At 31.2% G+C, this 17,570-nt stretch overlaps 1 protein-coding gene across 2 annotated transcripts in view; it reads left to right on the top strand.

Moving 5' to 3' along the window:
• LOC113512055 (alpha-N-acetylgalactosaminidase) overlaps positions 1–17,570 on the top strand; it is a 79,648-nt gene that overhangs the window by 58,479 nt on the left and 3,599 nt on the right. For both annotated transcript variants that reach the window (XM_052893750.1, XM_026895822.3), the window contains exons 4-7: positions 10,238–10,331; positions 15,019–15,194; positions 16,339–16,500; positions 17,281–17,478. In XM_052893750.1, coding sequence (XP_052749710.1) covers positions 10,238–10,331; positions 15,019–15,194; positions 16,339–16,500; positions 17,281–17,478 — 630 coding nt within the window. The remainder of the gene's footprint in view (positions 1–10,237; positions 10,332–15,018; positions 15,195–16,338; positions 16,501–17,280; positions 17,479–17,570) is intronic.

Genomic DNA, 17,570 nt, shown 5'->3' with positions numbered 1-17,570 from the left:
TTCGTCGGACTATCGTCCACCAGTGTGTTTTATACCTAAAAAAAATAAGAATAAATACATTTGTTAAGCAAAATCGATTTGTGCAACTTCCCCATAGCGCACAAGTCTTATGCAAATGAAGTAACATCATTACTCGTCCCCTTTTACGTACATTACAAACAGTAACTGTGGTCAAAAATTTCATAACGTAGCCTTATCGAGCTAAAAACGACAATTTACTCCACTTATGATACCTTTCCTTTTTCGTGGTTATTTTGGTTGCTAAAAAGGACAGGTTATATGACCGTGTTCTACTTAGCCCGTGTTGCATTGAACTTTTTTTTTTCTTATTAATACGAGTATATCTGCACTGAAGGAGTTACCGCACGTATCGCAAGATTAACTTGAGGTCAATTGATTTATCGTTCTACGATCTGTCTGTCAAGTAAATTTATATATTATTAGCTGAACCGGAAAACGTTGTTTTGCCACCTACCCGCTCCGTTATTTCTTATTGGAATAAAACTATTCAATTTTTTTTTAAACAACTTCGAATAGCAAACAATCTGACGGCCCACCTGATGGAAAGTGGTAACCGTCGCCTATAGACATGACCAGTACCATGGACATAACAGAGTATACTGTTTCGCCCATGATACCCCCCATGCGTTGCCATTCCTGAGGACTCAGGTGTTATTCCTCTGTACCCAGTAAATTCACGCCATATCTCATATCTATATATCAAATATCTCAAGTTGGAGCAAATAATATATTAATGCTTTTTTCTACTTTGGGTTTGCTAGAATATAACTCTTGCGGAGTTAAGCTCCCCTTTATACATTTGCTTTCCATTGTTCTATTTCTGTATGTATTATTAGTGTGTACAAGAAAATTATAAATAAATAAACAATTAAGATTATGTTCTGCAAAAAAAAAAATGATTTCAGTTGTGGCAAAACCAGTAATTTTGATTTAAAAACTAAACTATTGAACCGATTTTGATAAGATTTATATATAGAACTATTCTGATAGTATATCCTTTCAGTTACAAAAGGAAAGGAGGATTTTCCAGTTGTTGCCATGCTTGGCAGGCGGGTTGGCAATCGTAATTTGGCTTTTTGGTGATGTTTTAAGAGGGATGCTGCTACCTATTCCTCCACAAAAAGCTCCCTTAGTTGCTTCTTACGTCACCCACTGGAAAGAAAGGGGTAGCCTATTCTATGCCAGGGCTCACAGGTCTGTATTAATTTTCTTTGTTAATACATACTTATTATAAAGATAATAGAATATAGGTATAAATAGATACGTGTATATTTCGTAATTAACATGAGATATTTTGAATATATAATTGATTTATTTATATTATAATTTTTAATATATTGAATAACTGATATACAGGTAGTATCTTATAATTATAAATAATATGATTATGGTAAATATATATTGTACATTTCCCGATTACCTTGGAAGTATTCGTGGAGACCCTAAAAAAATTTGCCCATGCCCTTAACAAGCGTCTTGGTCATTGTGAAATACAACGACGCGGTAGGGCTTTGTTTCTTATAAATATTTAATTCTTTTAAATACGTGAACTGTATGCAAAAAACTGAACATAAAGACGTGGACTGACATATGAATCATTATGTGTATATGTATATATATGTGTCAATTGAAAAGGAAACGTAATTTGCACATTGCCATTGCATCGAAGGTCGCAAAGGTCAGTAAGTGTTAAAAAACCAGGTTCCAAATAACAACAATCGAATTGGGAACTTACGGTACTTTTAGCTTTATTTATGCATGTGTTACACGATAACTGCACCGATTGTGTCTAGATTCCAAATATCTTAAACTCACGCATAGCAACCAACGAGTTAACTAGATATTCATAATTGTTTACAGACAAAGTATCTAATTATTTGTTTTAATATATATATATGTGGTCTGGCTATTCTTTGGTCACAGATAATATAGTACTCTTTGGCATTCTCTCGACCACCATATCGATAAAGCTCTAATCTACTGTCTGTCTTCCCTCCTGATCAAGTGTCCTGCCCATGCCTATTTTAACTTCATGATTTGTTCACCTACATCTTTATCTCACGATGTACATTAAATCAGAATGTTGGATTGGTTTACTTTGATCTTGTTTAAATAAATTAAAACTTCCTTATTTCTTAATAACTATGTGAAAGAACATAGAGATCCAGATTTTTATATAAGTCCTTGGGGACTTTTGGAGTAGGTTCTCAATTCGTCTGTATTTTTTATTTTATACCAATGCTGTACATGATTATATCTCGTATTGTCATGGTTTTAGAGTTCCTAGTATAATTTTATAATGTTTAAATTTAACATTTGTCTTTGCGTCAGTAAAACTTATTATTGTAAAATCTATGATACGATTCTGCAATCTAAATTCAAATAACAAAACATATGTGTTTAGTACAATCGAAGTTACTTTATTTTTACTTAGGATAATGCACTAATATCTCGCATTGAGTACGCAGCCAAATCGGTTCAGTGTCAATAAATCTGACGCACTTGCGCCGTGAGAAAAACAGTGGGCTCATTCAATCGCGAAGTGCACTGAAGGTCGCAGTAAAAGTGTTAAAAAACCGGATTCCAAATAAGTTAATGAGTAACGAGGCCAAATGACCAAGTGCACAGTGCACAGTAGCGGGTAGTGGGCCAAGTTCATTTCTCGCTTTTTCCCGAAACGTCCCAATGTTCACGCTTTCTGCTTTCGCTCGTTATTTAATTGGCCGATTCGATACGGACACATTCAAAGGCCGAATACGCTATTTATTTAATTTTTTTCCAATACTATGCCTTTAATCGAACTGTAAATAATTTCAGACGTTCAAAAGAATGAAAAGTTTTGTTGAATTAAAAACGTTCTAAGAATTCATTTATTTTCGAAATGATATATTTTTACTCGTAATTCACTTTAAAAAGTAAATGAAAGACTTTTAAAATTTGGATTGTATTTTTTAGTATTATAGTTTTTGTATACAATATTTTCGAAAAAATTGTGAACTAATATATAATATATATAATATGTTGATTATTTAAAAAAAAAAGGTTTATTTGTAGTTCCACAGCAGTGATTCATAGTATCTTTAACACATATGTGGTGACTTTTTGCAGTAACCTAAAATCTGTACTATATAAAGAGATAAACTATTCCAGCCAATCAAAGCACAGCCGGAACTACTAGCTATATACAGGGGTTTTATTTATAAATAAGCGCTTAAAATAAGTCTTTATGAAAAAGAATCGAATTGATTTGGCGCAGGCAAAGTTACGATTATGATATAAAAAAGAAATGATAATCGTGAAGGTGGGATTTTCAAAATTTTATAAAGGTATCTATCTCTTGAGTATATCCGGTATAAAGGACCTTTTAAACCGAACTAGGTGCGACTGGCATGTAACGAAATAGTGTGACGAAAGAGATCTTGTTAACAAGATACAGCACACCTAGTAATTGAAACTTTATAGAAATATTAGTTTTTACCCACGACTTCGTCGGCTTGGCTGGGATCTATTTATTGATCGGGATAAAAAGTAGTTTATATCCTTCTTCATCCCATATAATATGTATATACCAATTTTCATAGTAATTGGTTAAGCCATTAAGGTGCTATAAGGGAACAAACAAATAAACTCACTTTCACATCTATTAGTAAGGATATAATGTACATTAAATTCTTTATGCAACGAAGAATAGCAAGCTAGCTGATGACTTACTTGTTGCCTGAAGGAGGTGAGATGTTATTGTTCTCAAAATATGATAAGAAACATTCGGATACCTACCTCATAACTGAGGGCTGCAGAACTGGTTTAAGTTTTTATAAAGTTACATATTGTTCAGTGTCGTTTAAAGAAACCTGATTTTTGAAGGGCACCTGATATTTTGCAAATAATAAAATATATTAACATTATATTAATTATATTATGCTTTAAATTCATTATCTTCATTAAAATGTGAATATTAGCTTTTTTTCTATCATTTACAGTAGTGTTTTATTTTTAATTTCACAAACCAGTGAACTAGTATTAACGTTCCATAGCGAATTTGTATGAATAGTATATATCAGAATGGATGACAAGCGTGTCATGCACATATCCCTATTATTCTCAGGTGCTGTCATATCAAGGTTGAAAAACACATGGTTTCCAACTATTATACAATTTGAAGTCGGATATAGACTATAATCATTAGTGTTGGATATCATTTTTTTTTAATTTCATTGTAAACACATTATTGTTTCTTTATTAAATACTTATATCATCATCATCATCATCATCATATCAGCCATTATCTGTCCACTGCTGAACAACCTCCCCAATAGTGTCGTAAGGAATAACCCCGTTTCTTGTAGTAGTAACTACAAGAAACGGGGTAACTACTCTTACTATTTGGGAGATTTCTCCAGTAGTTGTCACACTTGATATGTGGGTTGACAACTACAGTTAAGCTTTGGTGATGTTTTAAATGAGATCCTGTTATCTATGCCTTAAGACCATTAAGTTCCTTTAATCGCCTCTGACGACCACCACGGAAAAGTAAGAGGTGGTCCATTCTATGTAGGGACCATACAGCAGAAGTAAGAAATACAGCTAAAATAAATTATATATAAGAATCTATTCTCTATTAAAAAAATGTAGTCTTTAATTAAGACATTTATTTTCACTAGTATATGTTATGTATAGTGATTGTGTAAGAGTTTAAATCCTTTTTTATTACTTTTATATTATATATATATATATACACACACACACAAGTTGAAGGAAAATAAGGATGTATATTATTGTGAGTGTATTAACAATATTTATAACTTTATTATTTTGTGCAAATGTAACAACTATTTATGGCTCAACATAAATATAATTTGATTATGTATTGATTGTATGTTTTCCTAAAAATAAATAAATAAGAACTATTTACAAATCAATATTTATTATTTATTTCCAATTAATAAACTTACGAAACCGCGTTTTTATTGCTTTATTTCTACATGCATTTTATTATTATTTTTATATATTTTATTGTATAAAATTCAACGAACAAATTCTTATAGATACTATTCTTTATCTATAATTGAATACTATATTAGATTTGATTTGATAACTATATCAGATTTTGATAAAAAGCGTGAATATTTTAATAATAAATAATAATAAAAAGATAATTAAAAATATTAAGCTGCATAAAAAAAAGAGGTCAACATTAAAATTCGTAACCTTTTTTGTTATTCGTAACGAGAAGTAGCGAAGGCGTGAGAACCACGCCCGATCTTTACCGAGGTCGCCAGATGCAGATAATATCTACAAGATATACCTTAAGCTGTATCACTTTATTGTTTGTAGTTGGCACGTACCATTGTTACCTTATTCACATCGCTATAGGGCTATGGATTTCGAAATTACAATTGTATGTAATATAATGAGATTGCTACAACACAGATTCAATCATTTAGGGTCGTAGACAAACATATCTTATCTATAATACTTCGTTTCTGTATTGCCAGATACTTGTTTAACAAGTAAATAGCAAAATATTATACCCTCTGTCCTATTCGTGTTTCAGCTGTAAAGCAGTTGTGTTTACATGGCTGTATTTCGGTTTGAAGGGTGGGATATGGCGTGAATTTACTGGGTACAGAGGAATAACACCTGAGTCCTCAGGAATGGCAACGCATGGGGGGTATCATGGGTGAAACAGTATACTCTGTTATATCCATGGTACAGCTCATGTTTATAGACGACGGTTATCACTTTCCATCAGATCCGTCAGCTTGTTTGCTATTCTATGTTATATAAAAAAATAACACACAATTTTACTCTTATTGTTAGTATCGTATAAATTTACAAGTAAAGTTTGGAATATTCAGTATTAATGCCTAATTTGTCATAATCAAGCAACATAATTGATAATGATAAATCTATTGATGACTATACCCTTTTGAACGAATGTTGACTTCCAATAGTTTTGCTCACTATCAGGTCAAATACGTGATAACATTTTGTTATAAATGTCAGTAATGTACTCATATATTTATAGTATTTAAAGTAATGTTGTACTTGTTACTCCAGTGATATTTCCATTGGAGAAAAATCTTGAGATCTTGGATTTTATTCTTCTAAGTTAAAATTTTTTTGCATTAGTTTTGTGCATTAGTAAGTACACGTTTTTGTTACGTAACATATATGGTTTTAGTAATTATAGTAATTATTTTGTCAAGTCAATGCAATCTTTGATACGAAGGGTCAGTGGCAACATTATTATTAGTTCTATGAGTATAATTTGACTAATTTTCGGTTCGATTTCGCAAAATTTCGTCACTTATAATATCGAAACTACAATTGAAAAGACTTTTGGCTACTTTATGCTTTATCCGAGCAGTAAGTACTAGTATATAGTTTATGTTATATATGTGTAAGTATATTTGTTATTTATATATATTTATTTGTTTATATATGTAAATTTTAGTATGTATGTATACCAAATATTACTAGTACGGCATTCGTGTATTCTGACACTTCCCTAAGGTTGACTGAGAGAGAATGTTTTTAGCATTAAGTCAGTCTTGTACACATACATTTACTAATAAATAAATAAATAAATAGTAACATGCTGCTTGTCAGAGATAAGCCTGATTATTTGCTGTAACAATCAGACTGTTTTGGATTACAATTATTTAGGTAATAAACCATATTTATATGCTGCATAGCAGAACACAGTTGTGTCATGTTGATTTTTCTTACCTAGCCAATAAGAATAATCTTATGACTAGGTGTAATAAAAGATAACTAAGTAATTGATATTTTTTGTACGTCCGACTATGCTCTTTATTTCTTCGTATGGTATTGCTGGTTTTCAGACTACTAGATCTACCCGTTTTATTCTTCTTATTTAAGTTTCCTCTTGTCGGAACAATTCATGCATTCTCTGCCAGACAGCTCTATCCCAGGCTATATCTTTGACCTCCCTATACGACATGACACCTAGAGTTTCCTTTATCTGTCCCATGTAGTTATTCCTCGATCTTCCCCTTCCTTTTTTACCCTCTATTTTTCTTTCTAATATCCTCTTTAAAAAATCGTTTTATGATATCTTTTATTTTTTTTCATTAACAATGGAAAATCACCGAAAAACAAATTTGTTTCCTTCTGATACTTACTCGTACTCTATACCTATAGGTTTCAATGTAGTACCAAATTCATGTAGCAATTCATTAATATGCGTATAAAGCAATACTGTTTGCTAATAATTGTTTGCTATTTCTTATAAGTAGTACATAGAAAATGATAGTTCACCACTGCCGGTGTGAGATAAAGGAAGCCATTACTGGTTTCATTACAGTGGCACATCTGTATTGCACAAGCGAAATGTTCTCACGAGCTAGTGAGGTGTACTTGGCTTGTACGAGTAATGTGGCGCCTTGCAAGATATACTGAGCCATTTCCATTTTAAACATATTTATGCATTCAAAGGCAGCGTAAACTGCTGGTAACGTGGGCCATCGTTCACGGCCTCTGTTTTGAAGTACCTCTCGTAGCGTAGATTATATTTTTTTTTATTTAGAATTTAAAATCTTTTTATTTTTTTTAATCAATTTGCTCGATAGAAGGGAGCGTTTCAAAATTTAATTTCAAATTAAAGAAAACTATTGGGAATTGTATTCACTAGATGCATGGCCACATATAACAAATTCTTAATACGAACCACCTTAAAATTTTCATCAGTAAATAATTACTCAAATAACAAAATGTTGCTGATATAATACCACTGGACAAATTACACAGCGTCATCTATATTAATATAAATGTTTGTATTGTACGGGGATCGAACCCCCAACGGCGGGAAAGTGAGGCAGTATGTTAAACCGTTACACCATCAAAGTCATCAATGTGAGTGGAATATATTTGAGTGACCGTTAAAAAAAATGTTAAAATTAAAAATTATTAATATAAAGATAAGATCGATTAATGATTCTAGATCCGGTATGATGTAGTGAATCAATTATTATTATATTCTTAAGGGGAAGTCTAAATAATCTGTCAATTTATTTTTTCTCCTTGAAGTTAACAGTGGATTTTCATTCTTCTATCCCATATATAGTTTCCATGCATAAAATCAATGCATAAATAAATGAACACACGCTTTAAATTTAGGGTAATTACGACCTATTAATATTAAAATGTAAAAGTTTATAAAGATATAAACGAAACGCACGTGAACCGCTGAATGGATTTGAATTAAATTTGATACACGTATAAATAATAATACAAACTTAACATATAGGAACTTTATATATCGATACAAGCCGTGCAGAGTACGCGGATAAAGCCGTAAAAAAACGACTACTATAGATAATTAAATACGAACTAAACATTATCTGCACTTCACATTTCTACTGTCATATATATTTCTAATTGCATATATAGTACTTTCATTATATTCTTTTTTCAAAAACACTCAAGCGCATCATCTCTGTCCTCTCTTGATATTAGTCGTCTTTAATATTTTTATATTTTAATTTTATTCATATAAAATATCCCTATAGATTTTTAACGATTTCTGACCTTGGCAGTCTAGCATTAGCGACTAGTCACTCACAAAATCTTACAATCATCCAACGACCAGAGGTTATAATAAATGTTCAAGATAATGATCATAGTTTTTACATTCGTTTCGCAAGAATGAAACAAAAATTATCTAACAATAAGCAAATTACAGTCGTGTTACATTTTAATATGCTTGTTGCAGATTTTTTTATAGTGTAATCAGTAATCAGCCCAGCGTCTATTACTTTATGAGATGAGTCACGTAATTGCTATTATTGTACCAGCCTATTATTACAATGCGTTCGATTTAAATAGAAAAAAAAAAACAATAGGTGTCGAAATGGTTGACGGGTTATATAACGTGGATTACTAATAAATGCACCTAATATTTATAAGTTAGTTATCTTTAACTATTATGAGATCTCTAGATTCAGCTATCATTTGTAGACTCGGCTGTATCCCGCAGCTTCGCTCGCGTGAATCAGTACATAAATCCTATGTGTTAAATTAGGATATCTAGCATTGCGTTTAAATGGCCCAGGAGGGTTAAAATCGTGTCTATTTTTTAATTGTTCCCCACTTAACTATCAAATTGCCCCCTGTAAAGCGTGGGCCCATGTTGGAAAATATTGACAAGCTATATTATGGCCTGTCTGTGTACTAAATGTTCTTATTACAATACCTGTAGTAATTTTTGTATGATATAGTAATAAATATCTATCCATTTATCCGTCGTTATAAACCTTTGCATTTATTATTTTAATAGGAAATAAGAATTGTTGAGTTATTCCATATTATAAATTCATATTTACTACATTTTATAAGCAATAGATATGTGAATTATTTATATTCTTTTAATCGTTAAGTAGTATAATGCAAATACAGTATAAGCGTTCATTCATACATTTATTTGAGTGATACCTACACTTGTAAAAATAATTCCATCACGTTTACATCTATTTAGGCTTCGCCATATCTTTTAATAATCGCACAAACCTTGACAGAGAGCGCATTCTGCATTTTGATGTGCGATATAAAAATTGTTCGTGGGAACCATCTTAGTATCTGTACTGCCGTATTTTATGGCAAAAAGATTTACGGTGACATTTTATAAAAGTTACGCATTTTACATATATTATTTTTATATATAATATATGGTTCTATAGATTTAGTATGTTATTGTACTCGTATGTCTTTTTTTAATTATATAACTACAAAATACACAATAGAGTGGGTGATTTTAATGTTGGATTAAATATAAAGAAAAATTGTGATTCCATAATTTTTGTTTCTTTTTAATACATAATAAATGAATGTCGAATATTAATCTCTTTGATGTAAATCTGTTTGAGCTTTATGCAGAAATTTAAATTTTACTTCGTTTACAAAATTTTTATAAGATTTGCGATCCTATCAATGATAATGTCGGGTAACAATAGAAAAAATTTAAGAATTCAGAACTCTTACGTGAATTTTATTTAATATTATTATTATTTGCTCTTTAAAATATTTGGCTATGAAATTAGTGACAGAAATTCTAATTCTAAATCTAATTATAATAATGAATTATAAAATACAAAAGTTATAAAAATCTGAGAGCACAATCTCATCTTTTAATAAAAATAGACACCAAAACTTTGATTTCGAAAATGTTTTTACATATAAATATTTACTTTTCCAGGTGCACAGCAAGGGACTAAAATTCGGGATCTACGAAGATTACGGCAACTTCACCTGTGCAGGCTATCCAGGCGTGGTGGGACATCTTGCTGGTGGTAAGAATTTTCAAAACGTTACCTTTGTAGTGTATTACATTTAAAATTACAAGTTAGATCGTAAATCATAAGAAGTTTACCATTTTTTTTTATTTATTTATTTATACCTCCACTATTTTTACAGGTAAATAATCCTAATGCGTAATCATAATGTGTAACTATCTAAATAAATACATATAATAAATAATAATAATAATGTAATGTAATAAATAAATAAATAAATAAATAAATAAATAAATATAATAATAAAACAATATATATGTATAACCAGAGGAAGACTTTGTACAAAAGTCGATTGCTTGGGTACCTCTGTCCCATTCGTGTTTCAACCGTGAAGCATTTGTGTTTGCATGGCTGTGTTTCGGTTTGAAGGGCGGGATATGGCGTGAATTTACTGAGTACAGAGGAATAACACCTGAGTCCTCAGGAATGGCAACGCATGGTGGGTATCATGGGCGAAAGAATATACTCTGTTATGTCCATGGTACTGCCCATATCTATAGGCGACGGTTACCACTTTACATCAGGTGGGCCGTCAGCTTGTTTGCCATTCTAAGTTGTATAAAAAAATACATAAACACACATACACATTTATATATAAACTGTATTATATTTATATATATAACATATAATTAATATGTTAATTTACACAATCGATTATGCTAACACAATATAGTCAAGTCATTAATATTTACTTAACATCTATTGATCATCTTAGTAGTTAATTATACTCTACTTATAAAAGATTAGCTCATATGACTTTTACAACGCGTTACCCAACATGGTAATTATTATTTCGAATTCTGACTTAATGAGTGTTATGTTCCTGTTTTTATGCGGTATAACAAGTCTACGAATAATAAATGTATTATTAATTGTTATATTTGTAAATTATTGTAGTATTACTTTTTTGTGGTAACTATGATCCTTACAATTTTGTCATGCTTGTATTTATATTAACTGCGCCTTCATGCTAACTTTAAAATTTGAATTTAGTCTGCTGATAATAATAAAAATAAAAAAAATCGTCTAATTGGTTGAATGTTTCGATTTGTTATTTATTTCATTATTTATAGAGTATTTCTGGGACAATTTAAAAAAAATTGTTTACATGTTTTTTAAGTTTTATTAAAACAGAGTTTAAAATAGTTTTATTAATTTTTTACCAATATAATAATAGCTTATCATCATTTTTACTCTTATTCTCTTGTATTGTACAAATTTGTAAAAAATATATATAATTTTTCTATATACTATACATGTCTTGTTACATTCCGTGACCTATGACTGGCTACCACCACTAGAAGTTACGTAAATTGGCGTGTTGCAAAAATATCTATCCACCTTCCTGGCCGAGTGCATTGAGTCAGTGGAGTACAAAATACGTACATGCAACTTCCTTTAGAACATAATATACCAATATATACAAATGCACTCAAATTGCAGCCTACCACAAATTAGTTACGGTATACTTCAACACGCGAGGTGTAAGAACGTTCATTATTTTTACAATTATCTGTCTATTTTCTCTATTAGCGAATTAAAATGTTAATTATCCAATAATATTCTTATAAAACTGTCACTGAAAATTTTAATATTAATATCAAAATTGTATTTGAAGAATTCCGAAGAATATAAAGTAGGTACAAAATAGATAGTGGTAGATTTATATATGCAATGTAATCTATTAACTTTTTAGTTCGCTAACAGTATACTTTTCCAATTATCAATGAGAAGCATTACAATGTGGTCAATTGTTTTTGAAAATGGTCAGATAATCATGATGTTGCCGTATTTCTTTACAAACATACATACACATATACATACGCGTGACTTCCCTGGTATTACTGGCGTTCATAGGCTATGGTGACCCCGTTTAGCATCGGACGGGCCGTATACTTGATTGCTACTATAGTAGTATAAAAATTAAATAAAATTAACAATTATAAAATAATTATTTTTAAATACTAGTACTACTATTTTTATTTTTTTATTGTTTTAAAAAACATGTACAATTGGCAAACTAAATGCTTTATAGAATTCTTTACCATTAGGTAAAAAACAGGAAGTAATTGATAGGCAATAGTGGGAAAGAATTGATGTTTTCTAGATTCTGCAGGGTGATTTGTTTATGTTTAAATTTATATAAATATATAGAAAAGATTTTTTGATTTCTATTGATATTCTATGGTTCTTTAAAACCATTTTTCATTTTACGTACAGCATCCCCACGTGTTTTAATCTTTTTCAGAACGTTACATCGTGGGTATTACTGTAATTAACAAAAGATGTTATTAAGTAATAATACTGTTGGAACAGAGTATTCAGTAATACCTAATCTATGTTTATTATTACTAGTTTGAGAGTGGTGCCCTCTAGTGATTTTATACATTCACCAGCTTATATGAAGTAATTCCAAATTAAATTTCTTACAAATGTGTTATAGTGATGATTCCATGTAATTGCATTTATTTTATAGAAAATAAATATAAAAGTAAGCATTTATAGTGAAGTATATGTATTCAGTTCAATAGTCAAGTAATCCTTCATAAATCAGTCAACTGCAATGTTAATCACTGTTAATCGGATTCACTTCCTTATTTCGTCTAGTCGCTATGTTTATGTAGTACTTCTTGTTTCACACTTATATCCGTACTTATACTTTTTAACATACATTAATATTTAGACACTGACAACTATTTTGTCGCTTAATTACTCTGTAAAGTTGGAAGCAATTAGGAAGTCATTTTCTTTTAAATAGCAACCTTCAAAAATATATTATTTCTATTTATTTTTATTATTACCCATTTATAACAATTCTGTTAGCTATTGTATTTTATTGATAATTTTATATAATGGTACCTATACGAATATGTTCCGGTATTTGCCAATGTAAATTTATATAATATAATAATTAAAATAAAAAATTGTAAAAAATCATAATAAAGTGACATGAAAATTCACTAAACAAACTTAATGAATCAACTAGGCTCATAAACTAAGTAAAAATACAATCTTCTTGATTTCTAACAATTTACACATTCAACACAATCAGATACATTTTACGTAGGTAATTACATGTACGTATTATAATTATCTACTAATCTTTTAATTTTTATTATAATTAGGCTCTTGGCAATTAATGATTACATCTTTGCTCAAAAATGTATTTTGTTTAGGTTAATTTAAATTCGTTTACAAATAGAGATATTTAAATTAAGTTGTTTATATTTTTACAGATAAAATTATTTATTGATTTTTATTTATTTATTTAATTCTTTATTGTACACACGAGTTATTTATGAAAAAATGACTGAGGTAATCAAATGCACAAAGGCGAGCGCGAGCTTAACTCTAATAGAGTTCTCTTGACTCTTCCAGAAAACCCAAAGTAGAAAGGACCATCAATGTCAGCGGATAAAGCGGTGTATAATATTGTGACAATTTTTAATTTGTTTATTTATTTGTATTTATTTATTAACTACATAATACTTAGATACTGGATATAACAATATATATAACATATATAAGTACTCTTAATTTTAAACCACAACTTAGTTCATTTATATTTTTTTAATGGGTGATAATGGAATGGTAATCCCGCCCGCGCTATCGGTATACGCTGGCGGGGCACTAGTGACTTACTTACTTGCCTTCATCGTCACCATAAGTGACGATGAAGGCAAGTAAGTTAGCCCATCTTGACGAATTCTACTAGAATTCCAGGTTTCAAAAAGAGAAATCCAGAAAAGGTTTTCAGGGGAAACCGCGTGGAGGTCGACCTGATAGGGTGTGTTGTTATCAATGGGTTAGTTAGACCCCTTTACTAACAATCCCTTTCCCCCATGTTCATGTATATTAGGATTACATATCCTATCTAATATAAATAATCTATTTGTATGTAATCTGTGTATTGCTGATAAAGATGTAAATGAAATTTGTTACAAACTTACACATATTGTTACTAAATATGAATCTTCTTCATATAGTTGTTACCAGTACTAAGCGTCGTGATATTTCCGACCCAACTTTTATATATTCTTTTAAGTGCCAGTGCTCTTTATCATAAAGAACTACTCAATGAATATCTAAGGACATAACCCAAAATACTCAGATCCAAGTCTGTGGTGTCTGTAAATAAATATTGTACATATGCAACTCATTGCCACTTGTCAACATCATTACTTTATTTTTCATCAAGTAGGTTAATTAAATTGTACATAGATATTTCACTTCTTTCTTTCGGACTGGTCGTACAGCGACCGTTCTATGTCAGCGACGTTTACTACTTACATTCATTTTTGTTGTCATTCTCTCCATCTCGATCGCTCTTCTCTTATACTTCTAATTTCTGTTTTAATATATTATTTTCTACATATTAATTTGTTTATACCTTCTATATATAATATATGTGAATAGACAGAGTTAGTTGTCATACTTATTTCCTCCGAAAAAATACATATCAATTCAGAAAATCCTGTTTCTTAAGTTGGTTTGACAGGAAATGAAGCCCAAACCTCATTTACGTAAAGCAACGTATCAAGTGCTTAATGCGTATCACTGCGCCTATCTATCTTATATAATATGTATATATTAGATTTCACAGTAAGCCGTTAAGTCAATAAGACACAAACAAACAAACATTCACAATCATATTGGTAAGGATGATGTTTTCTCTTTTCCACAGATGCCGCAACATTCGCATCATGGGGCGTGGACTACGTGAAGTTGGATGGATGCTATGCTCTCCCCGCAGATATGGACCAAGGGTACCCAGACTTCGGGCGTCACCTAAACAGCACCGGGAGACAGATGGTGTATTCATGCAGTTGGCCGGTGTACCAGATATACGCAGGCATACAAGTAAGGAGACGGGAAAAGGAACGTAGAATTTTATTTTCCATGGCTTTTATTTTTCAAAATTAGAATGTTTTATTCCAAGATAATTATGATTTATTATTTTTATATTCTGTCATAAAAAAAAACCACGAGATTTAGCTAAAATTATTATATATAATTAAAATATTAGTAAATTGTAACTGAATTACAGTACTCACTAACTTACCTGATGATATAAATAATGATGGCCTTGTTAATGGTTGCAGGTTCGATCCTCGCACATAACACAGCACTTCTAATCATTAATACAGCTACACACCTATACTCGTATATTATGTTTACCTTAAATTAATAACCTATTAACCACTGTAGACCTCAGATCGTACTCCACGCTGTCGCCACCTCTTCACCACGATGAGCGAACTAGCCTTACTTCATTCTTATCATTTCATCTTATACTAGTGTCCCGTTAAAGTATAGCGTTAGTATGGGCGGGTGCACCATTCCATCTTCATCCATCAAAAAAAATCATCCGTGCAAACTACGGAGATTCTATACCGGGTACGGGTATTCTCATAAAAAGAGGATTAATTCTGATCTGGCTGCTAGTAAAATATTATTTCAATTTCTCCTTTCTCAGACACTAGTTTACTGTGCTTTGTTCTCCTAATTACCTCATATGATATTCTGGATATGAAGAGACGTTGTGACACGTTGTAGTCTTACTCCATCACAACGGGGGTAGGAGGGATTGTTAATAATTAGATCTAATGACCCCATTACTAGTAATGTACTCTCTATCAAGATCTCCATGTGGTCTCCTCAAGACTCTATTGTGATTGAAAACTTTATTGTTCTTCTCAAAGTATTATACAGATTACATATGTTAACAATATGTACTCAAAAAATACTTAATTCTTAATGATTTGTCACCATAGGCCAACTGACCTGCTTATATCCTTACCTATCATCCCGCATTGATGCCTCGCTAAGGTACATCGATAGAACAAGCGAGGTCACCATTCCATTGTCATCCATTACTCCGTCACAACACAGATAATTTAAATTTATTAAATCATAATAATAGGAGTTATGTGACCAAAAATTATAAAATTTCAAAATTAGTCACTCGATAATATTATAATACCACATTTTCAATGTGTTCCAGCCGAATTTCTCGTCCATAATCGAGCACTGCAACCTGTGGCGTAACTTTGATGACATCCAGGACTCGTGGGCCTCCGTCGAGTCTATAATAGACTATTACGGAAATCACCAGGACGTCATCGTGCCGAACGCTGGACCAGGACATTGGAATGATCCCGATATGGTATATATATTTTTTTTTTTTTACAACACAGGGGGCAAACGAGCATGCGGCTCACCTGATGGTAAGTGACTACCGCCGCCCATGATCACCCACAACACCAGCGGCATTGCAGGTGTGCTGCCGGCCTTTTAAAAAGGAATATACTCTTTTCTTGAAGGTTATGTTGTCGTATCGGTTCGGAAATACTGCTGCTGGAAGTTGATTCCAAAGAATGGTTGTGCGTGGAAGAAAGTGCCTTGAAAAACGCACGGTGGAAGACCGCCACTCGTCCAGATGATTGGGATGAAACTTTAGTTATATATAGTTATATATATATTGTTTTCAAGACTACTTAATATATAATTTATCCCATTAAGATAAGCATTTGTCTAAAGTTTCCACTTGTCCCTTATAAAGCATTTTTTTCTAGTAGGTACATTCTACTTCGAAAATTATGACACACGACCACCCTGCTAAAATAACTATTAAAAATATCGCCAATGTCACTCGGAATTGCGTAAAAATTCTAATAATGCGCCGTAAGTTATGGTAGAATAAATAAATTCTAATACACGGATTCTAAAACGATTTTATACCTTTTTTGGGCAATTGGGGAATTCTGGCAATTTATAAGTTTTACGTGGATTTATTACATTATTTCTTGACTGCGAAAAAGAGGAGCTTCATATTTTTTTTATAATTTTCTTTCTTTTGTTGCACGATACTTCGTCAATTTTATAATCGTCGATGTTTATAATTTTTTTATCACGATTTAATTACACAATTTTTTTCTTCTTCCAGTTAATAATTGGAAACTTTGGATTGTCGTACGAACAAAGTAAAACCCAGTTCGCTATTTGGGCAATACTAGCTGCACCGCTGCTAATGAGCGTGGACTTGAGAACTATCAGGCCGGAGTACAAGGCTATCCTACAGAACAGGAAGATTATTGAGGTGGACCAAGATCCTCTTGGAATCCAGGGCAGGAGGATATACAAGGTAAAATTATTATGTATTTTACAAGTCAATATTATAATACAATGTTAATATAATTATTAATTACTATAGTCTCTTAATTATGCTACTATACT

The sequence above is a fragment of the Galleria mellonella genome, unplaced genomic scaffold (assembly GCF_026898425.1).
Source record: "Galleria mellonella isolate WM207_F2 unplaced genomic scaffold, CSIRO_AGI_GalMel_v1 utg184, whole genome shotgun sequence".
NCBI lineage: Eukaryota > Metazoa > Arthropoda > Insecta > Lepidoptera > Pyralidae > Galleria > Galleria mellonella.
This window is presented reverse-complemented; position numbering and strand designations above follow the sequence as displayed.